A 19126-nucleotide genomic window follows, 5' to 3' on the forward strand; every position below is an offset into this window, starting at 1 on the left:
ATGTAAACTGCTCCTTAGCTAAAAGTGAATTGGAAACACAACTAAATGGGGAAAAGTCTTCCAGTCACATTGCTAAGTTATTAAAATATTATTCATATTTTTCAGCTGCAGTGATAACTTGTACTAATGTTACATTTATAGCAAGTCACACCATTCTGTAAAATGTTGGAAATTATTTTGTAATATACAAACTAATGAAATGGATACCAATTATATTCAGTACCTTTTTGCATTTGTATTAGGAAAAGGGGCTTGATGAATGGTTTATATTAAAATATCAGTTGTGGTATATTAGGTGTTTAATTTTGTTTGGCGTTTCTGGAACTAAATGTTATGAATTGGAATACCTGTCGTTGTTGTTCTCTGGTCCACCACGTCAATTCCTTCCGAATGTGGTTATTTTCTGACTGGTTAAAAAGTGAATGTTTCTTCATCAGACTAGCATATCTAACATTATGAATGTATTTGTATCAAAGATTAATGACTTTTGATTTATATAGAGTTCAGACTCTTCACCATAAATACCGAACTTATTAATCTTATTAATTTTCTGGATGTGTGTGCTGTATCAAAGTCAGCATTTATTATCCAATCATCACCAGCTCTGTAGATGATGGTGACTCTCCTTTTTGAACCACTGCTGCTTTGGTGAAGATATTCCCACGTTAAATGTTGTCTCGGAGGTCCCACACATTGTGAGAGTAGTGATTAAGGAATGGGAGTGTGTTTCCGAGTTTGGATAGTGGCAGAAGAACATACAAGAAATTTCTGCCTTTGTCTCTCTGGAAAGTGAAGGTTGTGTCAAGGAAGCCTTGGCAAGTTGCAGCATTGCCTGACAAACAAGTTCAATACTCATGAAGACACAGAGGAGAAGTGGAATGGAAATGGTGTCTAAATTGTGAGCGATATGGAGAATATTCTGGTTCTTCTTTTGTTTAATTGAAAGTAGTCCTTACTGGGGAAATATAGCTTGGTTTCTCTTTGGGTGTAAGCAGAATGGAGAGTTGAAGAGCAGTGTTTTTGTGATAGTGCATACATTTCAAAACTAATTTCTGGTCTTTGTATGGTGAGCTCAGAGGCAGCCTGTAGGTGAAGAGGAGTAGTATGCCAGGGATTGATCTATGGTTATCATGGTGAGAGTATTGAGTAACTGTAATGTGTCTAACATGCATATTGGAAATTATACTGTCAGGCTTCTTAACTTGATTCTCATTCATTTCTTATGTTCACTGGGTATAAGTACTGCAACTCCTTCACCAGCAGCAGATTTGGGAGTGAACCTGACCCGTAGCACTTTCTCAAAGCTGTTTTGAAATGGGCAATAAAAACAGGCCTTGTAGGTGACACCCACACCCTGAAAATTGAATAGAATTATAGGCAGTGTAGCTTGGCAATCAATATTTGTTCGCTTGTAAACTTGGGCACCTGGGTTGTCAGTTCCTTGTGCATTATGATTGGATTGAAAGGAACTAGACACTTTTATGTTTTGTTAGAACAGAATTTTCAGTCTGTATTTAAAAAGACCAGATTTCAAAGAAAATATTTCCATTTGAAGGTGCTGATGAAAGGTTACAAATAAAATGCTGCAGAACGTTCAAAATCTGAAATAAAAACACTGAAAGCTGGGCAGCATTCCTGGAGAGTGAAACAACAATAACACTTCACATGATAAAAGGTCCTTAATCTGAAAGTAAAATTCTGTCCGTTTGAGTGTTTCTGGCATTTTCTTTTTTGCTTGAATTGTGGTTAAAGATTGTACTTTGAAAAGTTAAGTTAGTGGCATTTGCTTGCAGCAAGGTGAAGGAGGTTGCTCAGTAATGTCATCCAGTTTTCTATCTGCTCTTACACAAGTTTAAGTACAAGTCTCTGATGCCTCCAGTATGTGGATTTCAAATCACTAATATACCACCGGAATGATGATAGCGATCTTGTACAGTGGCGGCATATTAATGCAAGCTGCCTTACTCATCCTAATTTTGTGTGCACCAATTGTCTCACTTGTGAAGTATTGTCCCCTGAAGTACCTCTTAATATTTTGCAGCATGTTATCAACCACATTCAGTCTAAAAAAAATAGTCAAATGTGCAAGTTACTATGCTGCTGTGTATGTGCTACTGTGACTTGATAATATGGTGATGATTAAAGTTTCTTTCAAATTTATAATCACATTTGCAGGCAGCACTTTCTAATGGATGCTATCTATTTATTGGTATCATTATTGCTTCCATTTATTATGATTGAGTGGGCAAAGATTTGCACAAGGTGGAAATAATCATCACACAACAGTGTCTGAGGAACGTGCGGTGCATAAATTATTTATTGATGCAATTGGTGTAAGTTTGTAGTTTATGGAATTTTACAATTGTGCTTTTGATGTGTTGGTTAATAAATGCACTGCATAAAAGCCAGAAGTGATTTAGTCTTTTTCAGGGATTGGTTTTTTCTATGCTATGTTTCTTTTACTTTGACCAGATGCATGCAATCTTAGAGCCCACTGATCAGGTGTTTTTCAGCCTTTGGGAATTCTAGGAACACCTGATTGATGCCTGCAATTGCCCATCTCTGGAACGGATTGTAGTCACTTCAGTTTTAGTGCTTTAAGCAATTTAAGTTGGAGAAGGAGAGATGTCAGAACTAGAAGAATTTATCATGACACTTTAGCACATCACCACTTCGACGATTTGCAAATCACTTGCCTGCGTTTTCATTATAGGGCTGTGATTTATTTCCAAACTAGCAAATGAGAAGGGTAACCAAAGAATGAGATAAAACGATATCTACAACTGCAGTTGATTTTTTTGGAATACTATTAAGTTCTGTATGGCCACCAGTTTATTACAAATGTATAGTTTCTCTCTCAAACTGTTACCCAGCAGTTTGTTGACTTTCAGGTAACTTTTTAATGGCCACTGCAATTTGACTGTATACTGGTGGTGAGGTGTGTAAGGTAGCTAGGGTACTGTCACTGCTTCCCATTTTGTTCTGAATCTTGAAGATTTTGAAAATTTCTTCCGGTTTCCTCTATTTGTCACCCCTTTTCCTCTGTAGGAATTCATCTGGGACATGTTGAGTGTTTCGAGCTTCGTCTGTTTTCTTTCAGATTTGCAGCATCTGCAGTGTTTTAATTTTCAGGGTCTAAGTCATTCCATGTGCTGAACCAGTGTCTGAAATGTGTGCTCTGTAGAGAGAATTTGAACAGTGATTGTTTCTCCCCTTCCACGTTCCCTTCCCCCCCCCCCCCCACCCCACTGTTTTGGTTTTGTGTCTCTGAAGCCTTTGACAGATGGCATCATAACTGGGCAGCTTGGTTTATGTGGTGATCATGCTGTATTAGTTAAGTAGGACATCAGGAGCATGCTTGTTTTTGTACTAGAGACAGTTAGTTTGTTTTTATAATTCATGTACAACTTTGTCTTGTATTCACAGCCTAATAATTAATTTAAGAAGCTTTCATTTTCTTTTAAAATATATATGTCCAGAGAGTTCCATTCATTTCTACAAAAACTCTGCATCATGGGTTCTGTTCCAGGTATACAAATATGTTACAGCTGAAAAGTTAAATTAAATCTTATAATTTGAACACCGTGTATTAAGAATTACTCCTAATCACACCCCCCCCCCCCCCCGAATAGTCCATGAAACCTCTCAAATAAAGCACTTACCCAGCCTGCCAACTGCAGCATACTGAACTGCAGTGACATGATTTTTCAGCTGGGTCAAGTGGCCTTTGCTACACTGGATAATGTGCTCAGTTGATTTTTCTGCTTCAGTTGAATCTGCACTATCAAATTTAGTCTACCTCTGATGTATACAGGACATCTTCAATGAGCACGACCTCAAAGAGGCGGCATCCGTCATTAAGGACCCCCGTCACCCAGGACTTGCCTTGTTCTCATTTCTGCCATCAGGAAGTAGGTACAGAAGCCTGAAGGCACACATTCACCGATTCAGGAACAGCTTCTTCCCCTCTGCCATCCGATTCTTAAATAGGCATTGAAGCTTTGGACACTACCTCGCTGCATTTTTTTCTATTTCTGTCCTACTTATTTAATTTAATTATATATATATAAATATATATGTATGCGGGTGTGTATATAATGTGTGTGTGTGTGTCTGTGTATTTATGGTAATTCATCTTTTTTCTCTATTAATTTAATCAGTTACTGCTACCGCAAAGACAAATTCCACGGCATATGCTGGTGATAGTAATTCTGATTCTGATGTACCTGAAGTTTCTCCTTTTGACTTGTATGCATTCACATCTCTGATATGAACTGGAATACAAGAACAAAAGAAAATAGGATCAGAAGGAGGCCACCTGGCACCTTCAATCTGCCTTACTATCTGATATGATCATGCTGTCCTCAACGTCTGAGGATCTAGCCTCCACAATCATCCAGGGTAGAGGATTCCGGAGGTTCATCACACTCTGCAAAATGAAATTTCTACACACCCATTTTAAATGGTTGGCCGCTGATAACTACAGGAAATTCCTTTGTTCATGACTTTCATCATCTACTCTGTGATGTCTCCATGGATCAGTGGATCATCCCTCACTCTTCTGAGCTCCAAAGAATACAGATGCAAATTGTTTAACCACTCTAGATTAGACAAGCCTGTCATTTTAGGAATTAACCTGGTGAATCTTATTTAAAAGTTATTGACAATGGTTCAGGAACATGATATTTGAAGGGTAATAATTGTTCTTGAACCTAGTGGTGTGGGCTCCAAGGCTCCTGTACCTCCTACGGAAGATAGTATCGAGAAGAGATCATGTCCTGGATGGTGGGATCCTTGATGATGGATGCTCCTTCCCTGTGACACTGCTCTTTGCAAATGTACTTAATTGTGGGACATAGAAGATGAGGTAACTTAAATGAGTGAAAGAAACTTGAAATTGAATTTTGACTTTACCAATATAAGAATAGACTAGCAGCTAAAATAGTATTGCCCATTTTAAAGCTGCAGGTTTTGAGATTGGTGCATTTCTCCTAGTAAATTTAGACATTAAGACTCCAGAGACACTTTGACTTGTTCTTGTCTACATGACAAGTTAACTAAATTTATGAGGCAACTTGTAATAATATCAAAGATAGATTTAAAAAAAAATCTCGTTAGGCTGAGAGTGTTAGGGTGATTGACTTGGTCTCTGCAATTATATCCCTTCAATCCTCTCCAACCAGTTCTTCCATCCCTTGAGTACTATTTTGACTATAGCAACTTCTTTGTGTCCTTCTCAGCAGTGTAATCTGTATTTTCTATTCAATGCTGCCCACCAGGAAAACAACATTAGTCATAGCTTCGGGTGAAATGGCACGTTCCTGTGGTTTCATTTCAGGATGCATGGCGTTTGTCCGTTGGTCCATTTGAGTGTTTACTTGTGTGGTGAACTAGATATACCTGTCTGACTGCTCCTGTGGCTCCTCCCACAGACCCTGCTGACTGCTCCTGTGGCTCCTCCCACAGACCCCTGTATAAAGGCGACTGTGGGCTGCTGCTCTCCCTCATTTTCCCCAGGATGTAGTGTTGTTTATTCTTCCAGTCAATAAAAGCCGATATCTCGCTTCCTAAGTCTCAGTGTGAGTTATTGATGGTGCATCAACTTGACAGTAACTCGAAGCTACGCTGGCCATCCCTGGCACTCACTAGACCATGTCAGAGGACAGTTAAGAGTCAATTAAGCTGGTGGCTTCAGAGTTGCAGCTGAACCCACACAGCCAAAGACCACAAAATCTCTTTTCGGAAGGTCGTTGGAGACTTTTCTCAGTTTTGCTTCCTGAACGTACTATTGAGGTTTTTAAGAAAAAGTTACTTGGCAAGTTACTTACATGATTAAAAATGTTGCAAGGGGGTTTGAACTTTGTTACACCAGACCTGTGGTTTACTACCAACCAACACACTCAAAATGCTGGAGGAACTCAGAAGGCCAGGCAGCATCAGTGGAAAAGAGCACAGTTGACATTTCAGGCCAATACCCTTCAGCAGTCCTTCAACATTGACTGTTTACTCTTTCTCCACAGATGCTGCCTGGCCTGCTGAGCTCCTCCAGCATTTTGTGTGTGTGCTGTTTGGATTTCCAGCATCTTCAGCTTTCCCTTGTTTGCTGTGGATTACTGATCTGGTTTCGATTAGCCTGCAATGCCACAGTTTTTAGTGTACTGATGTAGCAGACAACAATGTTTCCCACTGACTTCATGTTTTACGAAGGCAAATTGGTGCCAATATTAAATAGATGCCTTGATAATGAGGCACATACAGTACATCTCAGAGGCCACTTGATTAGAAACCTCCTGTACCTAATAAAGTGGCCCCTGAGTGTACGTCCATGGCCTTCTGCTGCTGTAGCCCATCGGCTTCAAGGTTCGATGTGCGCACTCTGAAATGCTCTTCTGCACACCACACTTGTAATTCATAGTTATTTGAGTTGCTGTCTTTCTCCTGTCAGCTTGAACAAGTCTGGCCATTCTCCTCTGACCTCTCTCATTCACCAGGCATTTCTGTCCACAGAACTACTGCTCACTGCATGTCTTTTTTTTGATTTAACGACCATTCTTTGCAGACTCTGCAATATCCAGTTTAAGATGACACTGGTGAATCTCAGCGGCTGGGCAATGAAACAAGGAAAGTGACTGAATACTTTGTTAATCACTCTTTTTCTGGTTTGGGCTTGGAGGCAATTCGATGTGGCAGAACAGGGATGAGGGTGTGCGCCCGTAACTGAGAGAGAGGAGGACCTGAGATTAGATCGATTTAAGCGCTGGGCTGAATTAGGAAGGTCGAATTGAGGTGGCAGGGTCCAGGTCTCAGAGTGTACCGAAGCAACTAAACTCAATGTTTCGACGATTTAAGCACTGGGCCAAATTGAGATGGTGGGGTCCAAGCTTCAGAGTGTACTGAAGTGACTGAAGCCAATGTTTGGATGCAATTTAAGTGCCAAACCGAACTGGAAAGTTCAGGCACAGGCTGAATCAAGGTGACAGGATCCAGGCCTCAGAGCACATCAAAGTGATTGAACCCGATGTTTGGGCGCTGGGCCAGATTTAGAAGCTCAGGTCATCGATGTCCGAGCCGAGGGGCGGGCTGGTTCAGCTCTCTGCTTCGCTCTGTGCTGAACTAAGGGTCTGTGGACAGAATGTTTGTGAACCTCAGTTCAGAATGCTATTTGCTTGTGTTTATTGTTTGCATTATTATTTTTCTTTGCACATTGGGTGTTTGCTCTTTTTAAAGGATTCTTTTGGGTTTCGTTGTTTCGTGGCTGCCTATTAAGAGATGAATCTCAAGGTTGTATTATGTATACATACTTTGATAATAAATGTACTTTGAACTTCAAAACTCTGGGGACTGTTGTGTGTGAAAAATTTAGAGCTTGGCTTGGATATATTCTGGGTGTTTTGGCAGCACAACTAAGCAATTTTCAGTATTTTAAAATTCAGGGACTTCAGAGCTGTACCAATTCTTGGATAGGCTTGGTTATCGTGTGTATACCCCAGTTTCCTTGTTTTTAAAAGCTTATGTACAGAACAATGAACCCCTAAGATTATTTGAATAATCAAGAATAATCTGAGTACCTGCTATTGAGTAACAAAAACTTCACAAAATCTTAAAAGTTTCTTCCTCCGTCTGTTAATCTGATCAAGGGGTTAAACCACACCCCTTTCCCCACCACTACCCCTCACCCTCTAACTATTACCTCAGTCACAGCCTTGCACTTTGAATCATTATTTTATAATACTGTTTGTATTGTAAATACGCGTTGGTATATGTATTTATACATATTTTATTCCGTATCTGTACTTAAACCTCTAACTTATTTAAAACAATTCCTTATGATTGTTGAACATTGCATTTTTGTTCCATGTCGTGCCAACACATCACAGCAAATTCCTAATAAATATAAGTATATATGGCAAATAAAGTGAATCTGTGATTGATAGTGTGTTGTATGATGAACTTGTTAATCTAAGAATATCGAAAACTCAGCTGACATTGTTTGATAAATAATATTTCATCCATTTATGCTATGTAATTGCTGCATCAGCTTGTGAGCCTGTCCCTTGCTCCGGGAAGTCAGTTAAATTTAGTTTGGAAAAGCCTGTAAGATCACAAAGCTTTTTTTTTACTTGGACAACATATGTCCTTAATCCTGTATATTGAATAGTTTGCCGCGTAAAAGAAGGTATTCTAGAAGCGAGTAACAAGTGTTCACCTTGGTGTATTTTGAAACTGTGTTGAAATGAAGTGGAGTTTTAATGTGGTTGGTTGAAGTGCATGGTTTGTGTATGGAAGGACTGGTATTTGTGACACGTCTATTATTAATACACAGAAGATGAAGCAAATGATGTCACTGTGTAACACAATAGTGGATCTTCTAATTTAATTTTCTTTGGCTGTATCATTTTCAGTCCTAATGATTTGTATTTGGTATGATGTGGTCAGCTGATTTTTTTCTCCCCCTCTCTCTCTCTCTCTCTCTCTCTCTTTCTCTCTCTCTCTCTGTCGTGACTCCTGATGGTGGAAGAACCCAAAACTAGTCCCCCCTCCCCAAGAGGGATTTAGTCTGTTCCTTTTAGAGAGGTTCATTTTGGCTCCTTGTCAGCACCAGGATGCTGGCAGTGATTTGTAATGGTTACAATACAGTGTGGTAACAGACAACAGCCATGAAAGCCCAACGGGAGAGACTCCGAATTCCGGGGCTGACCTTGGAGTAAGTATTTCTGTTTAATAAATGATTCGGAATGATTCTGGGTTTGCTATTTCTGTGGCCGTGTGCTAGCAGTTGCTTTATTTCACTCTGAGGGCGAAGAAGACCTGGTTTATAGACACTGTAGCTATGAATAATTACTGTATCTGCTTTACGCCACTGCTCTGCAGACTTGTATGACAGGCAGTCGCATTATCAGCACTTCAGCGTTAAAAGGAAAAGAAACCTTGTTGGGGGTGCAAAATAAATCTCGCTGGCACATGGTAAATTAGCGTATCTTCATTCCATGATCAAATAGACCCTGCAGTTATTTGCTAATTCAGAATGCAATGTCACTCAAATCACTCCCAGTCCCTTGGAATATGACAAGCAGCTGAGCATTGCTGATGAAAAGCAGACTGAGAAATTAAGAGACAGGAGAACCCGGCATAGAATAACATTAAAATATCTGTACCTTACATGTTTAAGGCTAAATGTTAAAATATGACAGCAATTGTCATTGCCACAAATATATGCATAATTAAGTGCCTGATCTTCATAATGCAGATCACTGCAACTTGAAAAATCAAGGAGGAATTGTGCACAATTTGCTTTTTAAAAGTATTTTGCCTTCTAAAATTATTCCTCCCCCAGTACTCTACAGCCAAAATTTGTAAGGGGGGTGGGGGGTGGGTAGTTGGGGAAGACAACTTTATTCCAGATTAGTGCCAGGTTAGCTGTGAGATCAGTAGCCACAAAGCCTGGAAGGTGACTGTGGGTTGATGTACTCTTGGACTGATTTTCTTTCTATCCCCTGGGGGAAGAGTCGCCCTAGTTAGCCTGGTTAAAATGGGAACTCGCCACATGGGGGAGAAGCATCCTCTAACTCTAGGATGATGCAGCATACCAGTCCGCCAAAGCAGAGTGTCAACAGAACTGTCTGATTAGTATCCTGGCTCGTTTTCCACTTGTGCTGGCATTTTAAAAGCAGACGATAAAGTTAGACATTTCTAGTGGAACCCAGATTTAATTCTCAAGTTTAATGAATTTTCCAGTCAGGGGGAGAAAAGAGACACCTGGAGATTGAGCTGGTAGGAATGTGGCCTACCTTCTTTAAGATGGAAAATAGGTCAAGGTGGGCTGGGTGACCCCATTTCCCATGACCGGGAAACCTATCTCATCAGGATCTGATAAAAGAATAACATTATTAAATTAAAATGCATAATTCAAGTATTTTAAAGTGCAAAACAGTGCAATTTATTAGCACCCTTACGGATTAAGTTATTTTAATGCTTTCAGTAGCTTGCTCAGAATAAGTTAATGTATCCCCCCCCCCAACACTTAACCAGTTCATTTACAGCACACAATATGAAGGCAGTCCAAATTTCCTCTGATGCAGTGAATGTTTAGATTCCATTGATCAGAACACAAAGTCATTAAATGACTATATGACCCAGGAATCAATCTGATAAGTAGAATTTCATTTTGAAATGCTTGGATATGAATCTAATTTCCCTCATATCAGCAGGTTGCCTATCTGCCCATGCTGCAGGTTAGTTAATTAAGATTTCCGGATTTTGAATTTGTTGGTCCATTCTGCTTTGTGTCAGTTTTTCTGGCCACGAGACACTTTTCCCTGTTCCACCACCTTTTATCTTCTGTTGATGCTGTAAGTGTCCAATCGTGATTCATGAAAAGAAAAATAACATTAATTGAGTTAGTTCTGATCACTTCCATTTTTAAATATTCAAAGCAATAGAGAACACCTTCTTCACTTTATTTTGAATTGAAATTTTCTTAAATGAGGAACACAGGCATTTACAATTCACTGTGTTTAATTTCATTTTAATCAGTAGACCCGCAGTCTTTATGTCTCTGGAATATTGTTGGATTAACCCGTAATAATTTTGCTGTGCTCTTCCAATTAGCAGCATCCTTCTGGCAAATCTAAAGTAAATGGTAGGTTCTAAAATAATACTTTCTTAACCTTTAGCTCATAAGACATAAGGGTAGAATTAGGCCATTCAGCCCATTGTGTCTACTCTTTCATTCCACCATGGCATTAGCAAATAAGAAAATGCTAAGTATATTTTTTAATGAGTACAAGAGCCCCAGATGAATGGGAGTAATTTTTTGTTTGTATCTGAAAAATTCCTTGAGATACAATATTACAGATGTTATTAAGTTTAAAAATGGCTAGTTTATTCTTTAGTTATTGTAATCCAGAAGTGAATTGGATGATACTCACCTAAAACACAAACTTCTGTTATCTAGAATGCACAATTCTGATTAACTAGGGAAATATATCAGGAAATCTGGAAAAAGTGCATATATTTTTAAAAAAACTCAAGAATTTGTCATTTTTGATTGTAAATACCCATTGATGTTTCAGGGTGTGGTAATAAATTCTATTCACAACTGCTAGTTTGAATAAAAAAAGGCTTGGTCTTATTCAAAGTGACTTCTTCTTTCACGGAGTGTCCCACCTTTGCCTGAGCCCTTGCCCATGCCAGTACATGTTAAAACACAAAACCAATGCGAAATTATGTAAATAACCTAACACCACTGCATCATATTGCTGTGTCCCATTATGTCTCCTTTGCGTATTTTCCACTGTTTAAATAGCTTAAGCATATCCTAAAAGTTGAAATAAATGTATCTCAGTTCCGTGAGAATTAAGAGTTTGAGTAGGTCTTGGGGTGCATGATTGAGCTTTTTACTTCAAATATGCCTTCTGAGAAACGGAGGATGCCATTACCGGCCAAAGTTCTATTTCTCAGATTTGAGAAGTCTCTTAACTGCATAGGTATGGGCCTCTAGGGAGAAGATGCCAAAAATTAAAGCATTTACTACTCTGAATCTCCAAACCCTAATTCTGACGCATGTTTTCCCTGATTTGGGGGAAGCAGGAAAAATCGCCAATCCGAGATCGATACCACCAAGTCCTTGAAGAACTTCATTCATTTTGAGGAAATTGCCTCTCATTATTCAGTACCACTCATTCCCGCATAGGACAATCCTTTTACCATGGGATTCAATCTGCCAATTAAATTGTGGCTGGAAAAATAGACAAGACATGAGAAATTTTAAAAAAGGTTCAGCTTCTTAGCACCTGCTGAATGGAAAATGTTTCCAACTGAAACAGTAACCTGTTATCATATGCTCCTGATTAAAATTAGAATCCTGAGCATACACCAGTTGCAGCAGCCACTAACTTTCTCTGAGAAAGTTTTCTTGTTTGTGTTGTGATAAATGGCATTCAGAATAAATTTTCATGGGTTGTAATTCACAATGATTAATTTTTCTGTTGTGAAAATGATTAACTTTTTAATGTGCTACTAATAGCTCTACATATTTTTCTTTCTCTGATTTGGTGTGTATTAATTGCACTTATTGCATTTTAGTGACGGTTTTAAGCCCCTAGGAAGTTAACTGTTTAGTACTGATTTTCATAGTGTCAGTGAATGGGATTGACAGATCATCTAATTTACCTGAAGTAAATTCTTACTTCTTACTGATGTTCTGAGTTTCCCCAACATTTTGTCTACATTTTGCAACCTTCGACAATTGAGGTTGATGACAGGGTAAATAAACAACAATGTTTATTTATACTCATGTTGAGATCAACTGTGTATAACTTTTTTCTTAAATTGCTGCGAATTGGGGAATGGAAGGAGGTAGAGAAGAAGACAATGACATAACTAAATGGTCAGAATCAGTACTGTGTTAGGAGAGGGCACTGAAAGTTTCGTTGAAAATGTGCCTGTTTAAGAATGCCTTTAAAGATCATAAGTAGAATGGAGTTGAATAGTGCATTTCTGTGGAATGGACATGTTGGAAGTTGAGAGAAGTTTCAAATCGGGGAAGGGAACTGGAGGAAATGTAGATGACGAGCTGGCAAAGAGTTAGGCTGAGGTGATGGGGATATCCTGTCATATTCTCCACCCTGAGAGGAAAGAGATTTTGGAGTCTTGGCAGATGTGGAGAAGTGCAAATGGAAAAGTGGTGGATATTAGAACGGGCAATAGCAATGATTGATATTGTAGAGTGTATGCTTGAGGTTTGAGTGTTCTTGCCTCCCTAGTCCTGGAATGATAGGAGGATTTAACTGAGGAGGAAATGGTGATGGCTCTAACAGTGAATCACCTGACTAGCCTGCTTCCATCCAGTCTGAAGCCCTGGGGACCTAACGGGCCTAAGGTGTGGAACCTTTATCGAGGAACAATCTAGAAAGGGAAGTTTTAAACAGACAAATTCATAATGAGTAAGATTAACTATAACAAAGTCATCTTGTTGGTGTAAAGTGGGTTAGTAAAAGACCTGAGGGATATTTATTTACTTTAGCAGAGCTGGTAGAAGTGAGAGCTTTGGTATAGTAATAGTTGAGGTGAAAAAATGGTCTGAGATGGTCATATCATTGGTCAGAGTCTCCCCTGTGGAAGGTGCCCAGATGTGACGTGGCAAGAGAGGTGACTGTCTATAGGTATGGGTAAGACATTAATCCCGTCAAGTGTAAACTGCCATTCACCTTAACCATGGCCAGTTTCTATTTTTATTCGTTTTATCTGCTATATCCCTGATTACTACACTTTAGTGAGTGAGTTCACTTAGAAGGATGAAAATGAGCATGCCAAATTCTTCCAGGGTATAACATCCCATGAATTTAGAAGTGTTTTCGGCTTGATTGGTAATAAGGAGTTTTCCAAGAGATCTATACAGCCTGACTTGGTAGAGTTTCGATTTTAAATTTTGAAATTGAGCAGTCCGTATCTGGAAGTTTGCTGCTGTTTACACAGATACCCTTTAGCAACAGTTTGGGAAAAATAGCAAACTGGATGTAGACATAGTCAGCCTGATGCCTTAGAAGGCTCATATGTGCATAACTGTTAAGATTTCACTGCAGGAAGTGCTGAGGTGGTTATCATTCTAAGCTTAGTCTGTCTGCTGTGCTTTACAATGCATTTCCCAGCTGGTGTAATAGATTTTTAACAATGTGAAATACTGCAACTTTTTGTGTTCTCCATCTATCGCCGTGGCATGATATAAAGAGCAGCCAGTTTTCTGATTAGATGTGACGTTTTAACTTTCAGCCTGACACCAAGAAGCTTGAGCCCAACACCCACAAGTCCATGCAGTCCATGTAGTCCACTACATGCTTTTCACTTTTGGAGGTAAGGGGATGATACTGTTTTGACCTGCCAAGGAAAGCTCGATTGAAGATGATATTTGTATGTGCACTGAGCAAAGGCGTGCAGTTTTTACTAATGTCAAATGGTCCTTTTTTCCATTGTTTCATGAAGTTCAAAAATACATTCCTCACTATTGTTCTTTTTGTTATGCCAGGACAGTTTCCATAAGTCTTGTTTCTACTTGTGACTTGTTCTGTATAAAATTGCATCTCCACTTCTGCAACTTGTTCTGTATAAAATTGCTTCTGCGCCTCTGGTGTCTTGTCTTTTTCCTCTTTCTATACTGTCTAATGTTCTGACTAAACACCAAACTGTTTTTGTTGGAGATAATGTTGTATGACTACAGGGCGAAAGAGTGAGCTAGTCCCCCCAGTAGGAAGCTGACTGAATCAAATTGTCTGCCTGTTCCGTATCTTGCCAGGCTTTCATTTAAAGTCTAAAGGAAAAGGGGAAGTAATTGGGCAGTGTGTTAAATGATTGACTAATCTGATCAAATGCCTAGCAGGTTGGTTTCACTAAAATTATACCAACCTGGTACACACAACTAAGTTAAATACTCAATGCATTTGGTATACTGTACCTACTATTATTTCCTTTGTCTTTTTTAAAAAAGTATTTTTAATATCTTCATCTATTGTTTGTGGGTGTCGCCTGTAAGGTTGATATTTTTTTCCATGGTTTTACTTTAATTACTAATGCAAACTGGTTTATTGGGTCATTTTAAAGAGTCAACAAGAAGGCAACCTCATCTGTTTTGACCTGAGTTGCAGAAATGCCAGAGAAAGTTAAGGTGGCAGACTTCCTTGTCTGAAAGACACTAATGTTTTAGTGTGTGAGTTTTGTGACATTCTGGTAGCCACAAATAATGATTCTAACTTTCTTTTATTCCAGAGTTATTCAGTGGTTAAATATAAGTAGGTAATTAAGAGATAGGAACATCCGTGCAGTTGCAACAGAATATTTTGGTGATGCACAAGTAAAACCAAGCACATGTGATCTTCAGCTGAACTGTGCACCTTGTATTAAGCTCTCAGTTCTACCCTTGTCCTTTTGAGTTGGTCAGAGTTGCTTATTTTCACGTGCTGATGGTGAAATTTGTTCCGCATTAAAATCATTATATGGAAGATGACGTTCATATCAAATGTTATTCATAGCATTTGACACAAAGATGTGACTTTAGGAACTGACCTATCACTGGCTACAAACGTGTACAGGAGCTGCATTCCAAGAAGATCATGCAGATCAACGTTTTCTGTGATTTGAATTGCATGCAATAAGAAAGCTTGCGTACTTATGGGATGTTTCTCACATATTAAATCATTTTATCTGTGATGACAAAGTGACCCATGTTTGTTACTTAATAGCTGAGGTCAACATTACACTGGGGGCTGGGGAAGTGAACAAGGCTCATGGGAAAGAAGCAAAGAGTTTATCAATTTTTATCTTTAGCTGAGGTCAGTATTACACTGGGGGGATGGGGGAAATGAACAAGGCTCAAGGGAAAGAACCAGAGGATTTTTTATCAATTTTTACATTTAGCTGAGGTCAATTTAAAACTGGGGGATGGGGTAATGAATAAGACACATAGGAAAGAAGCAAAGGATTTTGACAATTTTTTACCTTTAACTCAAAGCTTTGAAGCGGAAGATTTGGATGCAGTATCACTGGGTCCATTGGGTAAGTGTGGGTAAGAGATGGGATTCGAGGGTCAGGCTTCATCGGAGGCGTTTAGGGAAGTATTGGATTAAAGCGCCTTGACTAAGTGGAAGTGGAGTAAAAGCCGAGTGATTACATTAACAAGCCTGCCATGACTATTGTGATTTCCCCACAATGCAGCATATTAGAGAAAATACTTGACAGATGAAAAGCTTTGCGGCAGCACACCCTGGGACGTCTGTTCAGATGTCCTTGGACTGGGGAGTCAGTGACAAAAGAAAGGCTCAGCTCTGACCACCAACCCAATCAATGTAGTGAGGTTATATGTCGATCTTATACCCCACAGCATTGAGTGATGATAAGTAAAAACTGACAAAATTTGCTGCTTTCTTGTGTATTGTATTTATTTATTTATCCTGACATAAATTCTATAAGAGTAAATTTTGTTCCATATTTCAAATTGTTCTCTGGTGATCTGTGAATTCACTAGGGTGAATTTTCATTACCTGAGCATCTGTGACATGGGTGTGGGGGTTGGGTTGCCTTGTATGCTTATTGATTGTTAAGGATTGTCTATATTTATATGCTGACCTGAACGTTGCGCCCAATCTCCTGTTTATTCTGTGAAAGTAACTGCACCACATCCACACAGATGCAGGCTTTCCGGCACGCTTTGAAAGATGAAAGGTAAAACTGGTTGTGTGTTCAGAGACCTGCAGTTCAGCTGCTGGTTCTCACCACAGAAGTATATCTTGGATTAGAGTGACTGAGAGGAATATCAGTAACAAAGCAAAGCATAAGGTCTCTTTCTTTGTCCTCATTTCCCCCCCGCACATTTCAAAGTTAACGTCATTGGTCTTTTTCCTTGCATCAGCGACTTTGTCTTGTACTAACCTGATACCCCTTAATCAACTCTCTTGAATATACTCAACAACTGACCCTCTGCACCCCTCAAGTAAAGAACTTGAGACTTGCTGATCTCTAGCTGAAGAAATTTCTGCTTCCCTCTGACCTTGTGTGGTTGATCTTTGTATTATAAATGTTTCTCCCCCCCCCCACCCAGTTTTTAGATGCCCCAGCCACTAGAAGGATGACCCCTGTGTCAGCTCTGTCAGGCTCAATCTGTTTAATCTCTCATGAGGCAGATGGCCATACCAGGAATCAATCTGATGAGCAATTTAAGCAAAATAGTGACAAATGTTTAAATATTTCCTCAGCTGAAGTAAAAATTTCTTACAATGACCTTTAGAAAAGTATAACCTTCATACATAATCACAGTCTGGCATCACCTGGATTGTTATCGGTTGGGGGATGGAGGAGGTACATTTAGCAGATTTCATTTTCTTTACACACAACTGCAGCTTTTAGATACCATCTACTGGATCTGCCTCGAATTATTGCAAGTTAATAGTTAGATATAGTGACATCTCTGAAAGCCTTCAGACCTGCCTTCCAGCATCAGAGTAGGTTCACATTGTCGTATTGTAATCTTGTGCATAAACTTGGCATTGTTGGCATAGTGACAGGTTTTGCAAAACTGACTGACAGCTTAAAAACGGACAGTGTAGATGGGAAGGTCACAACCAGTCCCGACTCTCTCTGGCTTGACGTCTCTTCTCAGCAGTAGGAAGTAGCAATGTCCCAGTTACTTTGTCCAGTGTATATACATAGTAAGTGCTGTGGTTAAGCTCAGATACAACCCAATATTTGTCCTGTGTTCCCTATTTTGTATCTCTCTACCACCACCACTCCCATGTGCTCTCACCACCTCACCTTCTCGTGCTCTTACCACCCCTCCCCTTCATGCCCTCACCATCCAAAACCTTGTATGATTGCCTGAGCTAGTGTCAAATTGTAGGAAAGATGGAACTAAAATTTGCTTGAGATTTAGGGAACTAAAAGCAATCCTATTTTATAGGATAATGCAGTGAATGCCAGAACTCCTTTAAATATTGTGTCTCTGCCTATATTGTCTGCCTGACCTTTTATCAGATTGGAGTTATTGACTTAACTGAAGGGTAAACAGAAACACGGAACAACGTGGCAAGTTTCAGTTTGGTGGCGTTAATGTATTTCTGTGTGCAGCTGTCTAACTTGAGCCCTTTGTCATGTTGTCTTTATCATTGCTGTATCTTTATGAAGCCTGCTTTGAAAGTGTGTGATCCCAATACAAGACTGCACCCTTCACGATTTTGGCTCGATTTTGATTTTTCGCATTTTAGATTCAGAATCATATCAATGACGTATGTTGCTTTGTGGAAATAGTACAATGCGAGAGATAACATTTACAATATGTTACAAAAAGGGGGAAAAAGACAAATAATGAGGTAGTCCACATGGGTTCTTAGACCGTTCAGAAATTTGACTGAGGAGAGGAAGAAGCTGTTCAAATGTTGATTGTAGGGCTTTCAACTCCTGTAACTCCTTCCCAGTGGTATTAACACAAAGAAGACACATCTTTGGGTAGGGGTCTTTAAAGATAGATGCTGCCTTCTTGAGGTACTGGCTATTGAAGGTGGTGGGGAGGGATGACTTGGCTGAATCTAGAACCCTCTTGCAATCTTGAGCCTTAGAGATTCTATACAAGGTTGTGATGCAGTGAGTCGGAATGCTCTGCTCTGTACATCTGCAGAAATTTTGGTGATAGACCTATCTACCCAAGCTTCTAACTGAAGTAGAGCTAGCATGCCTTCATGAATGCATCAATGTGTTGAGCCCCTGAGATGATGACACCCAGGAATGATCCTTTCCACCACTGATCACTCAGTAAGGACTGGTGTATGTTCTCCTGACTTCCCTTTCCTAAAATCTGCATTTGATTACTTGGTTTTGTTAACATTGAGTGTGAGTTTGTTGATGTGACACTGCTCAACCAGCTCATCTTTCTCAGTCCTGAGAACTGCCTTGTCGTCACCTGAGATTCTGCCAACAACAGGTGATGCCATTGTAGATGGCGTTTGAGCTGTGCCCAGCAACACAGTCATGAGTGTGGAGAGAATAGAGCAGTGGACTATGCAAGGATCCACGACACACACCTGTGTTGATAGTCAGCAAGGAGGAGACGTCGTTGCCAACCGCACTGACTCTGGTCTCCCAATGAGGATGTCAAGGATCCAGTTGCAGACAGAGTTACAAAGGCTCAGAGTCTGAAGCTTGTCGATCAGTAGCGAGAAGATGATGGTGTTAAATGCTGAGCCATAATCAATAAGCATCCTGACTTGTGTTTCTGTACTACTGATAGCATCTTTCTCACCACTCCTCTGGGCATACACTATTTTCACATTCTGGTTTGGGCCGGTTGGTGGTGTAGTGGCATCAGTACTGGGCTTCAAGGCAAATGGTCCTGAGTTCAAACCCAGCTGGGTCCCAACCTGGGCAGCAGCAGTACCTGTGCGGAAGAAAGGCCTGGCAATCTACTTCCGTGTCTTGCCCTATGGTCCATGAGGTCACAAAGAGTTGGACTCAACTAAATGACTGAGCAACAGTTTGCTAAGAGTTGTCTTTGATCAAAGGATTGATTGAGGCAGTTATCTTCACCCTTGTGTCCAACTCAGTTCGTGAGTTTGGGCCTAACCAGAGCACATAATCGTTCATATTCCAG

The 19126-nt window shown here is 39.8% G+C and overlaps 1 protein-coding gene across 17 annotated transcripts in view; it reads left to right on the forward strand.

The window, feature by feature from the left end:
- The window catches only part of LOC140728981 (microtubule-associated serine/threonine-protein kinase 4-like), a 394808-nt gene that overhangs the window by 210192 nt on the left and 165490 nt on the right, over window positions 1-19126 (forward strand). For 9 of the 17 annotated variants that reach the window (XM_073048171.1, XM_073048182.1, XM_073048173.1 and 6 more), the window contains one exon: window positions 13771-13851. The exons of 5 other annotated variants lie outside the window; for them this stretch is intronic. In XM_073048171.1, coding sequence (XP_072904272.1) covers window positions 13771-13851 — 81 coding nt within the window. Of the gene's footprint in view, window positions 1-8507; window positions 8705-13770; window positions 13852-19126 lie in introns of those variants that run through there. 3 more of the 17 variants (XM_073048188.1, XM_073048189.1, XM_073048184.1) reach the window with 2 other exon arrangements.

The sequence above is a fragment of the Hemitrygon akajei genome, chromosome 6 (assembly GCF_048418815.1).
Source record: "Hemitrygon akajei chromosome 6, sHemAka1.3, whole genome shotgun sequence".
NCBI classification, from domain to species: Eukaryota; Metazoa; Chordata; class Chondrichthyes; order Myliobatiformes; family Dasyatidae; genus Hemitrygon; species Hemitrygon akajei.